The sequence below is a fragment of the Nerophis ophidion genome, linkage group LG26, assembly GCF_033978795.1.
Source record: "Nerophis ophidion isolate RoL-2023_Sa linkage group LG26, RoL_Noph_v1.0, whole genome shotgun sequence".
Classification (NCBI taxonomy): Eukaryota; Metazoa; Chordata; class Actinopteri; order Syngnathiformes; family Syngnathidae; genus Nerophis; species Nerophis ophidion.
This window is the reverse complement of record NC_084636.1, coordinates 30,897,026-30,922,376: the sequence shown is the minus strand read 5'-3', so window position 1 is coordinate 30,922,376 and position 25,351 is coordinate 30,897,026. Positions and strand designations below refer to the sequence as shown.

General features: G+C 31.8%; 1 protein-coding gene across 1 annotated transcript in view; it reads right to left on the bottom strand.

Annotated features, from left to right (window-relative positions):
• atp10a (ATPase phospholipid transporting 10A) overlaps positions 1-25,351 on the bottom strand; it is a 193,140-nt gene that overhangs the window by 7,858 nt on the left and 159,931 nt on the right. Inside the window, 4 exon segments of the mRNA XM_061887950.1 lie at positions 1,407-1,511; positions 1,578-1,658; positions 12,920-13,120; positions 13,190-13,315. Of these exon segments, the coding sequence (XP_061743934.1) occupies positions 1,407-1,511; positions 1,578-1,658; positions 12,920-13,120; positions 13,190-13,315 (513 nt within the window).

Below are 25,351 nucleotides of genomic sequence, written 5' to 3'. Positions count from 1 at the left end.
TCAATGTGGTCGAGCACACAATTTAGTTGGACTGACACGTCATTTAATGTTGTCTTTCCTGTCATTTATTGTGGTCAACCACATCATTTAATGTGGTCCGGCACGTCATTTAAAGTGGCCCTGGACATCATTCAACATTGTCTTTTATGTCACTTATTGTGGACTGCTACGTCATTCAATATGGTCTTTCATGTCATTTATTGTGGCTGGCCACGACATTTAATATGATCTTTCATGTCATTTATTGTGGTTGGCCATTACATTTAATGTGGCGTTCTGTGTCATTAACGTGGCCTGCCACATACCTTATGTGGCCTGCTACGTCATTCAATATGGTCTTTTCGTGTCATTTATTGTGGTTGGCCACGTCATTTAATATGATCTTCCATGTCATTTATTGTGGTTGGTCATGTCATTTAATGTGGCGTTCTGTGTCATTAAAATGGCCTGCCACTCAATTGATTGTGGCATGCAACAACATTTAATGTGGTTTGCCACATTATTTAAACGTGGCCTGTCACATCATTCAGTGGCCTGTCACATAATTCAATGTGGTTGAGCACACAATTTAGTTGGCCTGACACGTCATTTAATGTTGTCTTTCCTGTCATTTATTGTGGTCAACCACATCATTTAATGTGGTCCGGCACGTCATTTAAAGTGGCCCTGCACGTCATTCAACATTGTCTTTCATGTCACTTATTGTGGTCAGCCAAATAATTTACGGTGGCCTGCAGCAATATTTAACGTGATTCGACACATCATTTATCTGTGGCCTGTCACATTAATAAAGTGGCCTGCTGTGGCCTGTCACATTAATAAAGTGGCCTGCTGTGGCCTGTCACATTAATAAAGTGGCCTGTCGCGTCATTCAACGTGGTCCGGCATATCATTTAATGTGGTCGAGCAAACAATTTAGTATGTCTGACATCATTTAATGTTGTCTTCAATGTCATTTATTGTGGCCTGCCACTTCATTTAACGTGGCCTGCCACATCATTTAAAGTGGCCTGCCACATCATTTAAAGTGGCCTGCCACGTCATTCAAAGTGGCCTGCCACCTCGTTGTGACCGGCCAAATCATTTATGTGGCTCATCACATCATTCAATGTGGTCTGCCACATCATTTATTGTGACATGTCGCATCATTTAAAGTGTCCTGTCGAATCATTTAATGTGCCTTGCCACAATATTTAATATAATCCGTCACATCATTTAATGTGACCGGCCACTTCATTTATTGTGGCCCTGTGATGGCAGCCACATGTGGCCCACATGCGATGTGAAAAGATCGTCCAGCACTTCCTGTTTCGCTCTCTAAGGAGGTCTGTGGTATTGTGTCAGTCAGTGCAATGGAATGAATGAATAAAATAGATCAGGACTTTGTTCTGGAACCTTGTCCTCACCCAGGTTTTGGTCTCGATGCCAAGGTGCAGCAGAATGGTGAAGACGGCCAGCGTAGTGATGGGGGTCCCCCACGTGAACAGATCCACGTCGGAGTCGGCGTAGGCCTGCGGGCGACGAGCAGGTGACTAAAAGTGCGGCAGGTGGATGGAGCAGAAAGTGAGCAGACTCACAAAGTAAGGGATGAAGAAGCAGACCAGACTTTGGTAGCAGGCGTCAATCATGTTCATCCAGAACATGTACGGCTTGTACTCCTGCAAGACACACACAAGGGCACACTATCTTCATAGCCCTTTTTAAGGATGCACTGCAAATTATGCTGCTCAAAGGTATTTTAGGCTATTTTTATGAATCTGTTGCAAAAACTAGAGTCAATAGTCCTCCATTTGACAGTAGTGTTTTTAGGAATTTACAGCAAAAAAAAGAAGTCAATCCTCTATATGACAGTAGTGCTTCACTGTTTTTGGGAATCTACTGCAAAACTGTAGTCTATAGTCCTCCATTGGACAGTAGTGCTTTACTGTTTTTGGGAATCTACAAAAAAAAACTGTAGTCAATAGTCCTCAATTTCACAGTAGTGTTTTACTGTTTTTGGGAATCTACTGAAGAAACGCAGTCAATAGTCCTCCATTTGACAGTAGTGCTTTACTGTTTTTGGGAATCTACAAAAAAACTGTAGTCAATAGTCCTCAATTTCACAGTAGTGTTTTACTGTTTTTGGGAATCTACTGAAGAACCGCAGTCAATAGTCCTCCATTTGACAGTAGTGCTTTACTGTTTTTGGGAATCTACAAAAAAACTGTAGTCAATAGTCCTCAATTTCACAGTAGTGTTTTACTGTTTTTGGGAATCTGCTGAAGAACCGCAGTCAATAGTCCTCCATTGGACAGTAGTGCTTTACTGTTTTTGGGAATCTACAAAAAAACTGTAGTCAATAGTCCTCAATTTCACAGTAGTGTTTTACTGTTTTTGGGAATCTACTGAAGAACTGCAGTCAATAGTCCTCCATTTGACAGTACTGCTTTGCTGTTTTTAAGAATTTACTGCTAGGAATTTACTGAAAAGCCTGCCATCAATAGTCCTCCATATGACAGTAGTGCTCTACTGTTTTTGGGAATCTACTGCAAAAACAGAAGTCAACAGTCCTCTATATGACAAATAAAACAGCATTGCTTCGCTGTTTTTGGGAACCTACTTCAAAAAAAGCAGACAATTGTCTTATATATGATACTAGTACTTCAGTATTTGTGAAGATAGTAGTCAAAGGTCGTACATATGACAGCATTTTATTTGCTTTGCTGTTTTTAGGAATCCACTTCAAAGATCGTAGTCAAAGGCCGTCCCTATAACAGTATTACTTCGCTGTTTTTAGGAATTCACTTCAAAGATAGAAGTCAAAGGTCGTCCATGTAACAGCATTGCTTTACTGTTTTTGGGAATCTACAAAAAAACTGTAGTCAATAGTCCTCAATTTCACAGTAGTGTTTTACTGTTTTTGGGAATCTACTGAAGAACTGCAGTCAATAGTCCTCCATTTGACAGTACTGCTTTGCTGTTTTTAAGAATTTACTGCTCGGAATTTACTGAAAAGCCTGTCATCAATAGTCCTCCATATGACAGTAGTGCTCTACTGTTTTTGAGAATCTACTGCAAAAACAGAAGTCAACAGTCTTCTATATGACAAATAAAACAGCATTGCTTCGCTGTTTTTGGGAACCTACTTCAAAAACAGCAGACAATTGTCTTATATATGATACTAGTACTTCAGTATTTGTGAAGATAGTAGTCAAAGGTCGTACATATGACAGCATTTTATTTGCTTTGCTGTTTTTAGGAATCCACTTCAAAGATCGTAGTCAAAGGCCTTCCCTATAACAGTATTACTTCGCTGTTTTTGGGAATTCACTTTAAAGATAGAAGTCAAAGGTCGTCCATGTAACAGCATTGCTTTACTGTTTTTGGGAATCCACAAAAAAAACTGTAGTCAATAGTCCTCAATTTCACAGTAGTGTTTTACTGTTTTTGGGAATCTACTGAAGAACTGCAGTCAATAGTCCTCCATTTGACAGTACTGCTTTGCTGTTTTTAAGAATTTACTGCTAGGAATTTACTGAAAAGCCTGTCATCAATAGTCCTCCATATGGCAGTAGTGCTCTACTGTTTTTGGGAATCTACTGCAAAAACAGAAGTCAACAGTCCTCTATATGACAAAACAGCATTGCTTCGCTGTTTTTGGGAACCTACTTCAAAAACAGCAGACAATTGTCTTATATATGATACTAGTACTTCAGTATTTGTGAAGATAGTAGTCAAAGGTCGTACATATGACAGCATTTTATTTGCTTTGCTGTTTTTAGGAATCCACTTCAAAGATCGTAGTCAAAGGCCGTCCCTATAACAGTATTACTTCGCTGTTTTTAGGAATTCACTTCAAAGATAGAAGTCAAAGGTCGTCCATGTAACAGCATTGCTTAACTGTTTTTGGGAATCTACAAAAAAAACGTAGTCAATAGTCCGCAATTTCACAGTAGTGTTTTACTGTTTTTGGGAATCTACTGAAGAACTGCAGTCAATAGTCCTCTATTTGACAGTACTGCTTTGCTGTTTTTAAGAATTTACTGCTAGGAATTTACTGAAAAGCCTGTCATCAATAGTCCGCCATATGACAATAGTGCTCTACTGTTTTTGGGAATTTACTGCAAAAACAGAAGTCAACAGTCCTCTATACGACAAATAAAACAGCATTGCTTCGCTGTTTTTGGGAACCTACTTCAAAAACAGCAGACAATTGTCTTATATATGATACTAGTACTTCAGTATTTGTGAAGATAGTAGTCAAAGGTCGTACATATGACAGCATTTTATTTGCTTTGCTGTTTTTAGGAATCCACTTCAAAGATCGTAGTCAAAGGCCGTCCCTATAACAGTATTACTTCGCTGTTTTTAGGAATTCACTTCAAAGACAGAAGTCAAAGGTCGTCCATGTAACAGCATTGCTTTACTGTTTTTGGGAATCTACAAAAAAAACTGTAGTCAATAGTCCTCAATTTCACAGTAGTGTTTTACTGTTTTTGGGAATCTATTGAAGAACTGCAGTCAATAGTCCTCCATTTGACAGTAGTGCTTTGCTGTTTTTAAGAATTTACTGCTAGGAATTTACTGAAAAGCCTGTCATCAATAGTCCTCCATATGACAGTAGTGCTCTACTGTTTTTGGGAATCTACTGCAAAAACAGAAGTCAACACAAATAAAACAGCATTGCTTCGCTGTTTTTGGGAACATACTTCAAAAACAGCAGACAATTGTCTTATATATGATACTAATACTTCAGTATTTGTGAAGATAGTAGTCAAAGGTCGTACATATGACAGCATTTTATTTGCTTTGCTGTTTTTAGGAATCCACTTCAAAGATCGTAGTCAAAGGCCGTCCCTATAACAGTATTACTTCGCTATTTTTAGGAATTCACTTCAAAGATAGAAGTCAAAGGTCGTCCATGTAACAGCATTGCTTTACTGTTTTTGGGAATCTACAAAAAAAACTGTAGTCAATAGTCCTCAATTTCACAGTAGTTTTTTTACTGTTTTTGGGAATCTACTGAAGAACTGCAGTCAATAGTCCTCAGTTTGACAGTACTGCTTTGCTGTTTTTAAGAATTTACTGCTAGGAATTTACTGAAAAGCCTGTCATCAATAGTCCTCCATATGACAGTAGTGCTCTACTGTTTTTGGGAATTTACTGCAAAAACAGAAGTCAACAGTCCTCTATACGACAAATAAAACAGCATTGCTTCGCTGTTTTTGGGAACCTACTTAAAAAACAGCAGACAATTGTCTTATATATGATACTAGTACTTCAGTATTTGTGAAGATAGTAGTCAAAGGTCGTACATATGACAGCATTTTATTTGCTTTGCTGTTTTTAGGAATCCACTTCAAAGATCGTAGTCAAAGGCCGTCCCTATAACAGTATTACTTCGCTGTTTTTAGGAATTCACTTCAAAGATAGAAGTCAAAGGTCGTCCATGTAGCAGCATTGCTTTACTGTTTTTGGGAATCTACAAAAAAACTGTAGTCAATAGTCCTCAATTTCACAGTAGTGTCTTACTGTTTTTGGGGATCTACTGAAGAACTGCAGTCAATAGTCCTCCATTTGACAGTACTGCTTTGCTGTTTTTAAGAATTTACTGCTAGGAATTTACGGAAAAGCCTGTCATCAATAGTCCTCCATATGACAGTAGTGCTCTACTGTTTTTGGGAATCTACTGCAAAAACAGAAGTCAACAGTCCTCTATATGACAAATAAAACAGCATTGCTTCGCTGTTTTTGGGAACCTACTTCAAAAAAAGGAGACAATTGTCTTATATATGATACTAGTACTTCAGTATTTGTGAAGATAGTAGTCAAAGGTCGTACATATGACAGCATTTTATTTGCTTTGCTGTTTTTAGGAATCCACTTCAAAGATCGTAGTCAAAGGCCGTCCCTATAACAGTATTACTTCGCTGTTTTTAGGAATTCACTTCAAAGATAGAAGTCAAAGGTCGTCCATGTAACAGCATTGCTTTACTGTTTTTGGGAATCTACAAAAAAAAACTGTAGTCAATAGTCCTCAATTTCACAGTAGTGTTTTACTGTTTTTGGGAATCTACTGAAGAACTGCAGTCAATAGTCCTCCATTTGACAGTACTGCTTTACTGTTTTTAAGAATTTACTGCAAGGAATTTACTGAAAAGCCTGTCATCAATAGTCCTCCATATGACAGTAGTGCTCTACTGTTTTTGGGATTTAACTGTAAAAACAGAAGTCAACAGTCCTCTATATGACAAATAAAACAGCATTGCTTCGCTGTTTTTGGGAACCTACTTAAAAAACAGCAGACAACTGTCTTATATATGATACTAGTACTTCAGTATTGGTGAAGATAGTAGTCAAAGGTCGTACATATGACAGCATTTTATTTGCTTTGCTGTTTTTAGGAATCCACTTCAAAGATCGTAGTCAAAGGCCGTCCCTATAACAGTATTACTTCGCTGTTTATAGGAATTCACTTCAAAGATAGAAGTCAAAGGTCGTCCATGTAACAGCATTGCTTTACTGTTTTTGGGAATCTACAAAAAACTGTAGTCAATAGTCCTCAATTTCACAGTAGTGTTTTACTGTTTTTGGGAATCTACTGAAGAACTGCAGTCAATAGTCCTCCATTTGACAGTACTGCTTTGCTGTTTTTAAGAATTTACTGAAAAGCCTGTCATCAACAGTCCTCCATATGACAGTAGTGCTCTACTGTTTTTGGGAATCTACTGCAAAAACAGAAGTCAACAGTCCTCTATATGACAAATAAAACAGCATTACTTCGCTGTTTTTGGGAACCTACTTCAAATACAATTGTCTTATACATGATACTAGTACTTCAGTATTTGTGAAGATAGTAGTCAAAGGTCGTACATATGACAGCATTTTATTTGCTTTGCTGTTTTTAGGAATCCACTTCAAAGATCGTAGTCAAAGGCCGTCCCTATAACAGTATTACTTCGCTGTTTTTAGGAATTCACTTCAAAGATAGAAGTCAAAGGTCGTCCATGTAACAGCATTGCTTTACTGTTTTTGGGAATCTACAAAAAACTGTGGTCAATAGTCCTCAATTTCACAGTAGTGTTTTACTGTTTTTGGGAATCTACTGAAGAACTGCAGTCAATAGTCCTCCATTTGACAGTACTGCTTTGCTGTTTTTAAGAATTTACTGAAAAGCCTGTCATCAATAGTCCTCCATATGACAGTAGTGCTCTACTGTTTTTGGGAATCTACTGCAAAAACAGAGGTCAACAGTCCTCTATATGACAAATAAAACAGCATTGCTTCGCTGTTTTTGGGAACCTACTTCAAAAACAGCAGACAATTGTCTTATATATCATACTAGTACTTCAGTATTGGTGAAGATAGTAGTCAAAGGTCGTACATATGACAGCATTTTATTTGCTTCGCTGTTTTTAGGAATCCACTTCAAAGATCGTAGTCAAAGGCCGTCCCTATAACAGTGTTACTTCGCTGTTTTTAGGAATTCACTTCAAAGATAGAAGTCAAAGGTCGTCCATGTAACAGCATTGCTTTACTGTTTTTGGGAATCTACAAAAAAACTGTTGTCAATAGTCCTCAATTTCACAGTAGTGTTTTACTGTTTTTGGAAATCTACTGAAGAACTGCAGTCAATAGTCCTCCATTTGACAGTACTGCTTTGCTGTTTTTAAGAATTTACTGCTAGGAATTTACTGAAAAGCCTGTCATCAATAGTCCTCCATATGACAGTAGTGCTCTACTGTTTTTGGGAGTCTACTGCAAAAACAGAAGTCAACAGTCCTCTATATGACTAATAAAACAGCATTGCTCCGCTGTTTTTGGGAACCTACTTCAAAAACAGCAGACAATTGTCTAATATATGATACTAGTACTTCAGTATTTGTGAAGATAGTAGTCAAAGGTCATACATCTGACAGCATTTTATTTGCTTCGCTGTTTTTAGGAACCCACTTCAAAGATCGTAGTCAAAGGCCGTCCCTATAACAGTATTACTTCGCTGTTTTTAGGAATTCACTTCAAAGATAGAAGTCAAAGGTCGTCCATGTAACAGCATTGCTTTACTGTTTTTGGGAATCTACAAAAAAACTGGAGTCAATAGTCCTCAATTTCACAGTAGTGTTTTATTATTTTTGGGAATCTACTGAAGAACTGCAGTCAATAGTCCTCCATTTGACAGTACTGCTTTGCTGTTTTTAAGAATTTACTGCTAGGAATTTACTGAAAAGCCTGTCATCAATAGTCCTCCATATGACAGTAGTGCTCTACTGTTTTTGGGAATCTACTGCAAAAACAGAAGTCAACAGTCCTCTATATGACAAATAAAACAGCATTGCTTCGCTGTTTTTGGGAACCTACTTCAAAAACAGCAGACAATTGTCTTATATATGATACTAGTACTTCAGTATTTGTGAAGATAGTAGTCAAAGGTCGTACATATGACAGCATTTTATTTGCTTTGCTGTTTTTAGGAATCCACTTCAAAGATCGTAGTCAAAGGCCGTCCCTACAACAGCATTGCTTCGCTGTTTTTGGGAACCTACTTCAAAAACAGCAGACAATTGTCTTATATATGATACTAGTACTTCAGTATTTGTGAAGATAGTAGTCAAAGGTCGTACATATGACAGTATTTTATTTGCTTCGTTGTTTTTAGGAATCCACTTCAAAGATCGTAGTCAAAGGCCGTCCCTATAACAGTATTACTTTGCTGTTTTTAGGAATTCACTTCAAAGACAGAAGTCAAAGGTCATCCATGTAACAGCATTGCTTTACTGTTTTTGGGAATCTACAAAAAAACTGTAGTCAATAGTCCTCAATTTCACAGTAGTGTTTTACTGTTTTTGGGAATCTACTGAAGAACTGCAGTCAATAGTCCTCCATTTGACAGTACTGTTTTGCTGTTTTTAAGAATTTACTGCTAGGAATTTACTGAAAAGCCTGTCATCAATAGTCCTCCATATGACAGTAGTGCTCTACTGTTTTTGGTAATCTACTGCAAAAACAGAAGTCAACAGTCCTCTATATGACAAAAAAAACAGCATTGCTTCGCTGTTTTTGGGAACCTACTTCAAAAACAGCAGACAATTGTCTTATATATGATACTAGTACTTCAGTATTTGTGAAGATAGTAGTCAAAGGTCGTACATATGACAGCATTTTATTTGCTTTGCTGTTTTTAGGAATCCACTTCAAAGATCGTAGTCAAAGGCCGTCCCTACAACAGTATTGCTTTGATGTTTTTAGGAATTCACTTCAAAGATAGTAGTCAAAGGTTGTCCATGTAACAGCATTGCTTTGCTGTTTTTGGGAGTCTACTTCAAAAACAGTAGTCGATGGTCCTCTAAATGATAGTAGTACTTCACTATTTGTGAAGATACTAGTGAAAGGTTGTCCATATGACCGTATTTTATTTGCTTTATTGTTTTGGGGAATCTACTTCAAAAACAGCAGTCGATGGTCCTCTATATGATAGTAGTACTTCACTATTTGTGAAGATAGTAGTCAAATAATGTCCATATGACAGTATTTTATTTGCTTTGGAGTTTTTAGGAATCCACTTCAAAGATGGTAATCAAAGGTCGTCCATGTAACAGCATTACTTTGCTGATTTTGGGAATCTACTTTAAAAACAGCAGTCAATTGTCCTCTAAATGAAAGTAGTACTTCACTATTTGTAAAGATACCAGTGAAAGGTCGTCCATATGACCGTACTTTATTTGCTTTGCTGTTTTTGGGAATCTACTTCAAAAACAGCAGTCAATGGTCCTCTATATGATAGTAGTACTTCACTATTTGTGAAGATAGTAGTCAAATTTTAGCCATATGACAGTATTTTATTTGCTTTGCTGTTTTTAGGAATCCACTTTAAAGATAGTAGTCAAAGGTTGTCCACGTAACAGCATTACTTTGCTGATTTTGGGAATCTACTTTTTAAAAACAGCAGTCACTTGTCCTCTAAATGATAGTAGTACTTCACTATTTGTGAAGATACTAGTGAAAGGTCGTCCATACAACAGTATTTTTTGTTGTTGCTGTTTTTGGTAATCTACTTCAAAAACAGCAGTCAATGGTCCTCTATATGATAGTAGTACTTCACTCTTTGTGAAGATAGTAGTCAAATGTCGTCCATACGACTATTGTATTTGCTATGCTCTTTTTAGGAATCCACTTAAAAAAAGTAGTGAAAGGTTGTACGTATAACAGTACTTTTTTGCTGTTTTTGGGAATCTACTTCAAAAACAGCAGTCAATGATAGTAGTACTTCACTATTTGTGACGATACGAGTCAAAGGTCGTCCATATAACAGTATTGCTTTGCTGTTTTTGGGAATCTACTTCAAAAACAGTAGTCAACGGTCTTCTATATGATAGTAATACTTCACTATTTGTGAAGATACTTGTCAAACGTCGTCATAACAATATTGTTTTGCTGTTTTTAGGAATTCACTTCAAATATAGTAGTCAAAGGTCGTCCATGGAACAGCATCGCTTTAACGTTTTTGGGAATCTACTCTGAAAACAGCAGTCAATGGTACTCTATACGATAGTAGTACTTCACTATTTGTGACGAAAGTAGTCAAAGGTCGTCCATATGACAGTATTTTATTTGCTTTGCTGTTTTTAGGAATTCACTTCAAAGATCGTAGTCAAAAGACGTCCCTACAACAGTATTGCTTTGATGTTTTTAGGAATTCACTTCAAAAATAGTAGTCAAAGGTTGTCCATGTAACAGCATTACTTTGCTGATTTTGGGAATCTACTTTAAAAACAGCAGTCAATTGTCCTCTAAATGATAGTAGTACTTCACTATTTGTGAAGATACTAGTGAAAGGTCGTCCATATGACAGTATTTTATTTGCTTTGCTGTTTTGGGGAATCTTCTTCAAAAACAGCAGTCAATGGTCCTCTATTATGATAGTAGTACTTCACTCTTTGTGAATACAGTAGTAAAATGTTGTCCATATGACAGTATTGTATTTGCTATACACTTTTGAGGAATCCACTTCAAAAAAAGTAGTCAAATGTCGCCCATATAACAGTATTATTTTGCTGTTTTTGGGAATCTACGTAAAAAACAGCAGTCAATGATCCTCTATATGATAGTAATACTTCACTATTTGTGACGATACTTGTAAAAGGTCGTCCATATAACAGTATTATTTTGCTGTTTTTGGGAATCTACCTAAAAACAGTAGTCAATGATCCTCTATATGATAGTAGTACTTCACTATGTGTGACGATACTTGTAAAAAGTCGTCCATGGAACAGCATGGCTTTGCAGTTTTTGGGAATCGTACTCTATACGATAGTAGTACTTCACTATTTGTGAAGATACTAGTGAAAGGTCGTCCATATGACAGTATTTTATTTGCTTTGCTGTTTTGGGGAATCTTCTTCAAAAACAGCAGTCAATGGTCCTCTATTATGATAGTAGTACTTCACTCTTTGTGAATACAGTAGTAAAATGTTGTCCATATGACAGTATTGTATTTGCTATACACTTTTGAGGAATCCACTTCAAAAAAAGTAGTCAAATGTCGCCCATATAACAGTATTATTTTGCTGTTTTTGGGAATCTACGTAAAAAACAGCAGTCAATGATCCTCTATATGATAGTAATACTTCACTATTTGTGACGATACTTGTAAAAGGTCGTCCATATAACAGTATTATTTTGCTGTTTTTGGGAATCTACCTAAAAACAGTAGTCAATGATCCTCTATATGATAGTAGTACTTCACTATGTGTGACGATACTTGTAAAAAGTCGTCCATGGAACAGCATGGCTTTGCTGTTTTTGGGAATCTACTTTGAAAACAGCAGTCAATGGTACACTATACGATAGTAGTACTTCACTATTTGTGATGAAAGTAGTCAAAGGTCGTCCATATGACAGTATTTTATTTGCTTTGCTGTTTTTTAGGAATTCACTTCAAAGATCGTAGTCAAAGGTCGTCCCTACAACAGTATTGCTTTGATGTTTTTAGGAATTCACTTCAAAGGTAGTAGTCAAAGGTTGTCCATGTAACAGCATTACTTTGCTGATTTTGGGAATCTACTTTAAAAACAGCAGTCAATTGTCCTCTAAATGATAGTAGTACTTCACTATTTGTGAAGATACTAGTGAAAGGTCGTCCATATGACAGTATTTTATTTGCTTTGCTGTTTTGGGGAATCTTCTTCAAAAACAGCAGTCAATGGTCCTCTATTATGAAAGTAGTACTTCACTCTTTGTGAATACAGTAGTAAAATGTTGTCCATATGACAGTATTGTATTTGCTATACACTTTTGAGGAATCCACTTAAAAAAAGTAGTCAAAGGTCGTCCATAAAACAATATTATTTTGCTGTTTTTGAGAATCTACCTAAAAACAGCAGTCAATGATCCTCTATATGATAGTAGTACTTCACTATTTGTGACGATACTTGTAAAAGGTCGTCCATGGAACAGCATGGCTTTGCAGTTTTTGGGAATCTACTTTGAAAACAGCAGTCAATGGTACTCTATACGATAGTAGTACTTCAGTATTTGTGACGATAGTAGTCAAAGGTCGTCCATATGACGGTATTTTATTTGCTTTGCTGTTTTTAAGAATTCACTTAAAAAAAGTAGTCAAAGGTCGTACACGTAACAGCATTGCTTTGCTGTTTTTGGGAATCCACATTCAACGCTCATCTGTATGACGGGAATACTTGACGGTTTATAGCAGAAACACCAGTTAATGATCAAGTGTCTTCTGCTGTTTTAGTCAAGTACTTTAAAAACATGAGTCCAATGTTTTTAGATGACTGTTTTTAGGAATGTCTTGCAGACTGTGTTGAGGCAGGTGTGCCTAATGTTGTGTCCAGTGAGTGTAGAGCAGATGGAAGAAGGAGAAGAAGAAGAAGAAGAAGAAAAAGGAGGAGGAGGACGTGGAAAAAGTGACAAAAAACGTAACCTCTGAGTTCTGTCCGCTGACATAAAGCTGAGGTAGGAGCTGCAGCGTCTCTGCCGACACATCTTTGTCCAGAGTGCCGGTGATGAGTTGCGGGAAGGCGGAGAACATCAGGTTGAAGAAGATGAGATACCACTGGTCGATCATGGCCGAGCCCGAGAAGCCGCAGTAGAACTGATACCAGAAGATGAGCGCCACAAACATCTGCAGGAGACAAGACTGTTTGTTTGTTTGATTGTTTTACTTCCTTCTTTGTTTCCGCGGTTGACGTACGGCGTTCTTGTAGAAGAAGTAGAGGATCATGTTGGCCAGACGGGAGTAGCACCAGTGTCCATGCACCAGCAACAGCTTCTGCAGGTACCGGAAACGTGGGAGAGCAAAGTCGCTCGCCATGACCGCCTGTAAAACAACAACACTTTTATTGTTCCTCCTTCACACACTTTTATTGTTCCTTCTTCACACACTTTCAATGTTCCTCCTTCATACACTTTTATTGTTCCTCCTTCACACACTTCAATGTTCCTCCTTCACACACTTTACTGTTCTTTCTTCACACACTTTCAATGTTCCTCTTTCACACACTTTCAGTGTTCCTCCTTCATACACTTCAATGTTCCTCCTTCACATACTTTTAATGTTCCGCCTTCACACACTTTCAGTGTTCCTTCCTCACACACTTTCAATGTTTCTCTTTCATACACTTTAATGTTCCTCCTTCACACATTTTCAATGTTCCTCCTTCACACACTTTCAATGTTCCTCCTTCACACACTTTTATTGTTCCTCCTTCACACACTTTCAATTTTCCTCCTTCACACACTTTTATTGTTCCTCCTTCACACACTTTCAATGTTCCTCCTTCACACACTTTCAATGTTCCTCCTTCACACACTTTCAATGTTCCTCCTTCACATACTTTTAATGTTCCGCCTTCACACACTTTCAATGTTCCTCCTTCACACACTTTCAATGTTCCTCCTTCACATACTTTTAATGTTCCGCCTTCACACACTTTTATTGTTCCTCCTTCACACACTTTCAATGTTCCTCCTTCACACACTTTCAATGTTCCTCCTTCATACACTTTCAATGTTCCTCCTTCATACACTTTAATGTTCCTCCTTCACACACTTTCAACGTTCCTCCTTCACACACTTTTAGTATTCCTTCTTCACACACTTTCAATGTTCCTCCTTCATACACTTTTATTGTTCCTCCTTCACACACTTCAATGTTCCTCCTTCACACACTTTACTTTTCTTTCTTCACACACTTTCAATGTTCCTCTTTCACACACTTTCAGTGTTCGTCCTTCATACACTTCAATGTTCCTCCTTCACATACTTTTATTGTTCCGCCTTCACACACTTTCAGTGTTCCTTCCTCATACACTTCAATGGTCCTTCTTCACACACTTTCAATGTTCCTCCTTCACACACTTTTAATGTTCCTCATTCATACACTTTCAATGTTCCTCCTTCACACACTTTTAATGTTCCTCATTCATACACTTTCAATGTTCCTCCTTCACACACTTTCAATGTTCCTCCTTCACACACTTTCAATGTTCCTCCTTCACACATTTTCAATGTTTCTCTTTCATACACTTTAATGTTCCTCCTTAACACACTTTCAGTGTTCCTTCTTCATACACTTTCAATGTTCCTCCTTCACACACTTTCAATGTTCCTCCTTCACACACTTTAATGTTTCTCCTTCACACACTTTCAGTGTTCCTCTTTCACACACTTTAATGTTCTTTCTTCACACACTTTCAATGTTCCTCTTTCACACACTTTCAATGTTCCTCCTTCACACACTTTCAATGTTCCTCCTTCACACACTTTAATGTTCCTCCTTCACACACTTTCAATGTTCCTCCTTCATACACTTTTAATGTTCCTCCTTCACACACTTTAATGTTCCTCCTTCACACACTTTCAATGTTCCTCCTTCACACACTTTCAATGTTCCTCCTTCACACACTTTCAATGTTCCTCCTTCACACACTTTCAATGTTCCTCCCACACACACTTTTTAAGGTTCCTCCTTCACACACTTTAATGTTCCTCCTTCACACACTTTCAATGTTCCTCCTTCATACACTTTTAATGTTCCTCCTTCACACACTTTAATGTTCCTCCTTCACACACTTTCAATGTTCCTCCTTCACACACTTTCAATGTTCCTCCTACACACACTTTTTAAGGTTCCTCCTTCACACACTTTCAATGTTCCTCCTTCATACACTTTTAATGTTCCTCCTTCACACACTTTAATGTTCCTCCTTCACACACTTTCAATGTTCCTCCTTCACACACTTTCAATGTTCCTCCTTCACACACTTTCAACGTTCCTCCTTCACACACTTTCAATGTTCCTCCTACACACACTTTTTAAGGTTCCTCCTTCACACACTTTAATGTTCCTCCTTCACACACTTTCAATGTTCCTCCTTCATACACTTTTAATGTTCCTCCTTCACACACTTTCAATGTTCCTCCTTCACACACTTTCAATGTTCCTCCTTCACACACTTTCAATGTTCCTCCTTCACACACTTTCAATGTTCCTCCTTAACACACTTTCAATGTTCCTCCTTCACACACTTTCAATGTTCCTCCTTCACATACTTTTAATGTTCCTCCTTCACACACTTTCAATGTTCCTCCTTCATACACTTTCAATGTTCCTCCTTCACACACTTTCAATGTTCCTCCTTCACACACTTTAATGTTCCTCCTTCACACACTTTCAATGTTCCTCCTTCACACACTTTAATGTTCCTCCTTCACACACTTTCAATGTTCCTCCTTCACACACTTTAATGTTCCTCCTTCACACACTTTCAATGTTCCTCCTTCACATGCTGACATGACACTTAATTATAGAACGACCGCTACGCTCCACTCTTCCTAATGAACCTTTGGAGGTTACACTCAATAAGCTTTACACTTGGGAATCTCAGACATACATAGAAAAATACATTTTAATACAAAAAAACCCAAACAATTTTCTCCTTTTTCAAATTGATATTCATATTATTACCCATATACTAATATATTATGTATGTTTGTCTATATATACAGTATTTATTCATATATTAAAGTATAAAGACTCTCTCTCTCTCTCTCTATATATATATATACACACACAGTATGTAAAAATTACACCAACATCCATCCATTTTCTACCGCTTGTCCTTTTTGGGGTCGCGGGGTGGGTGTGGGGGACGGGGGTGGGGTTTGCTGTAGCCTATATCAGCTGCATTCGGGCGGTAGGCAGTGTACACCTTGGACAAGTCTCCACCTCATCACAGGGCCTAATTACACCAAAATGTTAAAAATAAATATTGTATATGTGCAATTTTTGTATTTGTCTTATTCAACACTTAAAAGACAACAAAACAGCCTCCAAAAATTATTTCTTCATTTCATGTCAAAATAAATAAACTTTTTTTATTATTTTTCTTTATGTTATCTACCATTTACAGACAACGGTTTAAAAACAATAATTTAATGTTAAAAACATGTATTTAATTTAAAAAGAAATATTTTACACTGAAAACTAAAAGGTTAAAAAAGCCTTCATAAAATCATTACATAGTTGAAAATAGATATGGTATTTTATTCACATTTTCTCCTCAAAAACAATTCCTTAATTTAGTTGTATTATTATTTTAATTTTAATTAAATATTTAAAGAAAACCGTTTAAAATAAATGTTTTAAATATACGCTAAAAAGAGATTGTATTTCTATTTTTGATCCTATTTCATTTAACATTTAAAAACTAAAGGTTAAAATGGCACAAATAAAAGCATTACATGAATACATGTTATTGATATCCATCCATCCATCCATTTTCTACCGCTTAGTCCCTTCCGGGGTCGCGGGGGGCGCTGGCGCCTATCTCAGCTACAATCGGGCGGAAGGCAGGGTACACCCTGGACAAGTCGCCACCTCATCGCAGGGCCAACACAGATGTATTATTATTCTTATAATGTCCTCTAAATTAAAGTCATCCTTTTATGCCAAAAATAGATTGTAATTCTATTACTTTTCTCAATTGTAATAATTTTTTTAAAAGACAACCTTTAAAATAACCTTCTTAAATAATTTCACAACTGCATGTTTAAAATATATATTTTTTCAATGTATTTAACATTTAAAGACAACCGTTTAGAACAATCTCCTAAAATAAATTCATAAGTGCGTGTTAAAAATAAATAGTAATTCTTTTTTTATTTTTTAACATTTAACATTGAAAGACAACCGTTTAAAACAACCCCCTAAAATAATTTCCTAATTTATTGCTAAAAAGTGATTGAATTTATTTTATTTTATTTAACATCAAACTATTTTAAAATAACACAATATTTTAACAACCACTTAAAAACAATGTATGACGTATTTTAAGATATTATTCCAAAAATCACTTAATTCATCCCAAAAAACTATATTTACAACATCTTCAGGATTTTTAAAAAATGTCTTTTATTTTTCGCAATTTGATTTAAATAAAAAATATATTTGTATACTTTTTAGCAACAATTTTAATATTTAAATATTTCTGTGGGTTTTCTTTGTTTCACCTAACATCTAACATTTAAAATAACCTTTTTAAATCATTTCATGTTAAAATATATATTGTATTTAAAAAATTTTTTATTTAACATTTAAAGACAACCATGTAGGACAATCTCCTAAAATGATTCATAGCTGCAGGTTAAATATAAATATTTTCAATTTAACATTTGAAGACAACCGTTTGAAAAAACCTACTAAAATAATTTCTTAACTTATTGCTAAAAATAGATTGTATTTCTTAATTTTTTCTATATTTTATTTATCATTAAAATATAATTGTTGATTTTAGCAACCAATTAAAAACAAAGTATGACATATTTTAAGGATTTTTTTTATCTCTCTCTTTTTTTCGCAATTTAAAGACATTTAAATAAAAAATATATTTTTATACTTTTTAACAACAATTTTAATATTTCTAGATTTCTGCATATTTCGATGACTTTTATTTTTACCAAACATTAAACATTTAAAATAACCTTCATAAATAATTTCATACTTGCTTGTTAAAATATGTATTGTATTTTTTCAAATGTATTTAACATTTAAAGACGACTGTGTAGAACAATCCCGTAAAATATCATAACTGCATGTTAAAAATACATTTTTTTTTTAATTTAACATTTAAAGAAAGCCAATGAAAATAACCTCCTAAAATAATTTCTTAATTTATTGGTAAAAAATAGGTTGTTTTTAAATTATTTTATTTAGCATTAAAATAAAATTGTTGAAATTACATTACTAATAACACCTTAATTCTAGCAACCATTTAAAAACAATGTATGACATATTTTAAGATATTATTCCAAAAATCACTTATTTACCCCCAAAAAACTATATTTACAACTGTTTAAGGATTTTTTTTATTTCTCTCTTTTTTTCGCAATTTAAAGACATGTAGATAAAAAATATATTTTTATACTTTTTAACAACAATTTTTTAAAGGATTTTTTTTAATTTCTTTCTTTTTTTCGCAATTTAAAGACATTTAGATAAAAAATATATTTTTATACTTTTTAACAACAATTATAATATTGAAATAATAAGAAAAAATATTTTAAGGATTTTTTTTTATTTCTCTCTTTTTTTCGCAATTTAAAGACATTTAGATAAAAATATATATTTTCATACTTTTTAACAACAATTTTTTTAAGTATTTTTTTTTTTATTTCTCTTTTTTTTCGCAATTTAAAGACATTTAGATAAAAAATATATTTTTATACTTTTTAACAACAATTATAATATTGAAATTATAAAAAAAATATTTTAAGGATTTTTTTAAATTTCTCTCTTTTTTTTGCAATTTAAAGACATTTAGATAAAAAATATATTTTTATGCTTTTTAACAATACATTTTTAAAGTATTTTTTTTAGTTCTCTCTTTTTTTCGCAATTTAAAGACATTTAGATAAAAATATATATTTTTATACTTTTTAACAACAATTATAATATTGAAATAATAAGAAAAAATATTTTAAGGATTTTTTTATTTCTCTCTTTTTTTCACAATTTAAAGACATTTAGATAAAAAATATATTTTTATACTTTTTAACAACAATTATAATATTTCTATATTTTTATATATTCTATGACTTTTATTTTTACCAAACATTAAACATTTACAATAACCTTCATAAATAATATCATAACTGCATGTTAAAAATACATTTTTTTTTAATTTAATTTAACATTTAAAGAAAGCCAATGAAAATAACCTCCTAAAATAATTTCTTAATATTTTGGTAAAAAATAGGTTGTATTTAAATTATTTTATTTAGCATTAAAATAAAATTGTTGAAATGACATTACTAATAACACCTTAATTCTAGCAACCATTTAAAAACAATGTATGACATATTTTAAGATATTATTCCAAAAATCACTTATTTACCCCCGAAAAACTATATTTACAACTGTTTAAGGATTTTTTTTTATTATTTCAATTTTTTTCCCGCCATTTAAAGACATTTAAATAAAAAATATATTTTTATACTTTTTAACAACAATTTTAATATTTCTAGATTTCTGCATATTTCGATGACTTTTTTTTATTTTTACCTTACATTTAACATTTAAAATAACCTTCTTAAATAATTTCATGCCTGCAAGTTAAAATATTTATTGTATTTTTTAAATGTATTTAACATTTTAAGACAACCGTGTAAAACAATCTCCTGAAATAATATCATAACTGCATGTTAAAAATACATTTTCTTTTATTTAACATTGAAAGAAAAACGGCTGATTACAAAAATAATTCTATAATTTATTGCTAAAAAAAGGCTGTATTTCTATTATTTTACTTAACATCAAAATATATATAAATGATAAATGGGTTGTACTTGTATAGCGCTTTTCTACCTTAATATTTCTTTATATTTCAATAACTTTTCTTTATTTTTACCTAACATTTAAAATAACCTTCTTAAATCATTTCATAACTGCATGTTAAAATATGTATTTTTTTTAAATGTATTTAACATTTAAAGACAACCGTGTAGAACAATCTCCTAAAATAATTTCATAACTGCATGTTAAAATTTGACAATTTTTTTTTAAACTTTAACATTCAAAGAAAACCGATGAAAATAACCTAAAATAATTTTTTAATTTATAGGCGGTATTTCAATTTTTTTTTTTAACATTCAATTATAATTTTTGAAATTACTTTACTAATAACAAATTATTTGAGCAACTATTTAATAATATTATTCCAAAAGTCACTTATTTCCCCCCCTAAAACTATATTTACAACAGTTTAAGGACATTTTTTTAATTCTCTTTTTTCGCAACATAAAGGCATTTAAATAAAACATATTTTCATTTAAATATTTTTAGATTTCTTTATATTTCTATGACTTTTTTTATATTTACCTAACATTTAACATTTAAAATAACCTTCTTAAATAATTTCATAACTGTATGTTGAAATATATTATGAATTTGTTTTATGTATTTAACATTTAAAGACAACTGTGTAGAACAATCTCCTAAAATAATTTCATAACTGCACGTTAAATTTTTAATTTTATTTTTAAATTCAACATTCAAAGAAAACTGAAGAAAAGAACCTCCTAAAATAATTTCTTAATTTATAGGCTGTATTTCTAAAAAAAATTTTAACATTCAAATGTAATTGTTGAAATTACTTTACTAATAATTTCATCTAGTTAAAATGTTTTTTAAATATTGTTCCAAAAATCACTTATTTACCCCCCAAAAACTATATTTACAAGTTTTACGGAAAATTCTTTGTATTTCTCTCTTTTTTTCCCGCAATTTAAAAACATTTTGATAAAAATATATTTTTATAATTTTTAAAAACAATTTTAATATTTTTCTATTTCTATGACTTTTCTTTAATTTTACCGAACATTTAACATTTTAAATATTTCATACCTGCATGTTAAAATATACATTGTATTTTTTTAAAATGTATTTAACATTTAAAAACAACCCTGTAGAACAATCTCCTAAAATAATATCATAACTGCATGTTAAAAAAAACAAACATATATATATATATATATATATATATATATATATATATATATATATATATATTTTTTATATTTAACATTCAAATAAAACTGATGAAAATAACCTCCTAAAATAATTTCTTTCTTTATTGCTAAAAAAAGGCTGTTTTTATATTATTCTATTTAACATTAAAATATAATTGTTGAAATAACTTTACTAATAACACTTTATTACAGCATTTAATAATGTGTTATTGGTATTTTAATAACACATTTTTTAACAGCATTTAACATTTTAAATAACCTTGAATAATTTCATAACTGCATGTTAAATATATTGTATTTTTTTAAATGTATTTAGGATTTAAAGACAACCGTGTAAAACAATATCCTAAAATAATTTCATAACTGCAGGCTGAAAATAAATATTTTCTTTTTAATTTAACATTTGAAGACAACCGTTTAAAATAACCTCCTAAAATAATTTCTTAATTTATTGCTAAAAAAAAGGCTGTTTTTATATTATTCTATTTAACATTAAAATATAATTGTTGAAATAACTTTACTAATAACACATTATTACAGCAATTATTTAAAAACAATGTATGATGTATTTTAAGATATTATTCCAAAAATCACTTTTCCCCCCCAAAAACTATATTTACAACAGTTTAAGGATTTTTTTTTGTATTTTGTAATATAAAACATTTGAATAAAAAATACATTTTCATACTTTTTAACAACAATTTTAATACTTCTATATTTCTTTACATTTCTATGACTTTTCTTTATTTTTACCTAGCATTTAACATGTAAAATACCGTATTTCCTTGAATTGCCGCAGGGCATAAAGTATGCGCCTGACTTGAATTACTGCCGGGTCAAACTCTCTTCCCAAAATAATTAGCGCATGCTTAGTATTACCGCCTGGTCCAACTCGTGACGTCACGAGTGACACTTCCTCTGTCATCATTTTCAAAATGGAGGAGGCTGTTTTCAATACCGGTAAATTGAAATCGCATAAAGGGAAGAAGATTAAGAGCTATTCAGTAGGATTTAAGGTCCAAGCTTACATCACACTCAATTTTTTACTGCATACCTTTGGTAAGTGCCAGAGTGAGAAGAGGTTTTAAAATAATTAGCGCATGCTTACTTTTACCGCATGCCTTTGGTAAGCGTAGGAATGAGAAGAGGTTTTAAATTAATTAGCGCCCCGGTGGCAATTCAAGGAAATACGGTAACCTTAATTCCATAACTGCATGTTAAATATATTGTATTTAAAAAAAAAAAAAATTAACATTTAAAGACAACTGTGTAGAATAATCTCCTAAAATAATTTCATAACTGCAGGCTAAAAACAAATATTTTCCTTTTTTTTATTTAACATTTGAAGACAACCGTTTAAAATAACTTCCTAAAATAATTTATTAATTTATTGCCTAAAATAATTTATTAATTTATTGCTGAAAATAAATTGTATTTCTTATCCTTTTCTTATTTTTTATTTATTTTATTTAACACATAATTGTTGAAATTACTTTACTAATAACACCTTAATTTTAGCAACCATTTGAAAATTATGTACGACGTATTTTAAGATATGATTCCAAAAATCACTTCTTTACCCCCCAAAAAACTACAGTATATTTACAGCAGTTTAAGGAACATTTTTTTGTATTTCTGACTTTTCCCCCCCGCAATTTAAAAACGTTAAATAAAAAATATATTTTTACACTTTTTATCAACAATTATAATATTTCTTTACATTTCTATGACTTTTCTTTATTTTTACCTAACATTTAACATATTTCATACCTGCATGTTAAAATAAATATTTTATTTAAAAAAAAAAAAAACAACTGTGTAGAACTGCATGTTAAAAAAATATATATTTTTTTAAACATTCAAAGAAAACCAAATTTCTTAATTTATTGCTAATAATAGGCTGTATTTCTTTTATTTTATTTGACATAAAAATATAATTGTTGAAATAGCTTTACTAATAACACCTTAATTTTAACAACCATTTAAAAATTATGTATGACGTATTTTAAGATATGATTCCAAAAATCACTTCTTTAGCAATTTAAAAACGTTGAAATAAAAAATATATTTTTACACTTTTTATCAACAATGATAATATTTCTATATTTCTTTACGTTTCTATGACTTTTCTTTATTTTTACCTAACATTTAACATATTTCATACCTGCATGTTAAAATAAATATTTAAAATAAAAAAAACAACTGTGTAGAACTGCATGTTAAAAAAATATATATATTTTTTAATTTAACATTCAAAAAACAAATTTCTTAATGTATTGCTAATAATAGGCTGTATTTATTTTATTTTATTTAACATTAAAATATAATTGTTGAAATAGCTTTACTAACAACACATTATTTTAGCAACTATTTAATAACAATGTATGATGTATTTTAAGATATTATTCCAAAAATCACTTCTTTAGCAATTTAAAAACGTTGAAATAAAAAATATATTTTTACACTTTTTATCAACAATTATAATATTTCTTTACATTTCTATGACTTTTCTTTATTTTTACCTAACATTTAACATATTTCATACCTGCATGTTAAAATAAATATTTTATTTAAAAGAAAAAAAACAACTGTGTAGAACTGCATGTTAAAAAAAAAATATATATATTTTTTAATTTAACATTCAAAGAAAACCAAATTTGTTAATTTATTGCTAATAATAGGCTGTATTTCTTTTATTTTATTTAACATTAAAATATAATTGTTGAAATAGCTTTACTAATAACACCTTAATTTTAGCAACCATTTAAAAATTATGTATGACGTATTTTAAGATATGATTCCAAAAATCACTTCTTTAGCAATTTAAAAACGTTGAAATAAAAAATATATTTTTACACTTTTTATCAACAATTATAATATTTCTATATTTCTTTACATTTCTATGACTTTTCTTTGTTTTTACCAAACATTTAACATATTTCATACCTGCATGTTAAAATAAATATTTTATTTAAAATGAAAAAAACAACTGTGTAGAACTGCATGTAAAATTTTTTTTTTTTTTAATTTAACATTCAAAGAAAACCAAATTTCTTAATTTATTGCTAATAATAGGCTGTATTTCTTTTATTTTATTTAACATTAAAATATAATTGTTGAAATAGCTTTACTAATAACACCTTAATTTTAGCAACCATTTAAAAATTATGTATGACGTATTTTAAGATATGATTCCAAAAATCACTTCTTTAGCAATTTAAAAACGTTGAAATAAAAAATATATTTTTACACTTTTTATCAAACAATTACAATATTTCTTTACATTTCTATGACTTTTCTTTATTTTTACCTAACATTTAACATATTTCATACCTGCATGTTAAAATAAATATTTTATTTAAAATAAAAAAAACAACTGTGTAGAACTGCGTGTTAAAAAAATATATATATATTTTAATTTAACATTCAAAGAAAACCAAATTTCTTAATTTATTGCTAATAATAGGCTGTATTTCTTTTATTTTATTTAACACTAAAATATAATTGTTGAAATAGCTTTACTAACAACACATTATATTAGCAACTATTTAATAACAATGTATGATGTATTTTAAGATATTATTCCAAAAATCACTTATTTACCCCCAAAAACTATATTCAAAACAGTTTAAATATATATATATTTTTATTTGTCTCTTCTTTTTTTTTTTTTAAAGCAATTTAGAGACATTTAAATACAAAATTAATTTTTATCATAACAGTAGAAATAATTGTATTTTCCCAATTAGCCCTTATTAACCTTCCTCTTGTGTTAGCTTTCTGTTACCATCTCTTATGTTAACGGGTCGGTTTTGACCCATGTCTTAAATCAGCTGTAAAATACACTAAAAACAATTATCTATCACCCAATTTGTTTCTCATCTCTTGGTTACCTCGTTAGGCTTCCTTATCCTTGAAAATATTGGTTTTAATATTTTTGGTTTGGGCCATTGGGCCTTTTTTTTGTCAGTATACCCCTCGATTTACATTTTTAAAAATGGTAAAACGAACCTCAAGAGAATCATATACATAAAAAAAAGGTTGTTGTGTTACCTAACTATTCCTAAGGGGTATTAGAACACATCTCTTAAATAAATGTGTTTTATTTTTTTTTTTCATTTTAAGAATTTTAACTATAGTAACATCTATGGTGTTACGGGTCAATTTCGACCCATATATATTTACTTCAAGAAAAAGGCTAAAAAGTATTTTTTTCAGCAACAGAAATCCAACATCAAACAAACAACAACCAATCAAGCAAATGAAACCAAGAGAAATAGATTACTAGTTCCAAAAGTAATAAAAAACAAAATCAGAGTGGCAAAAA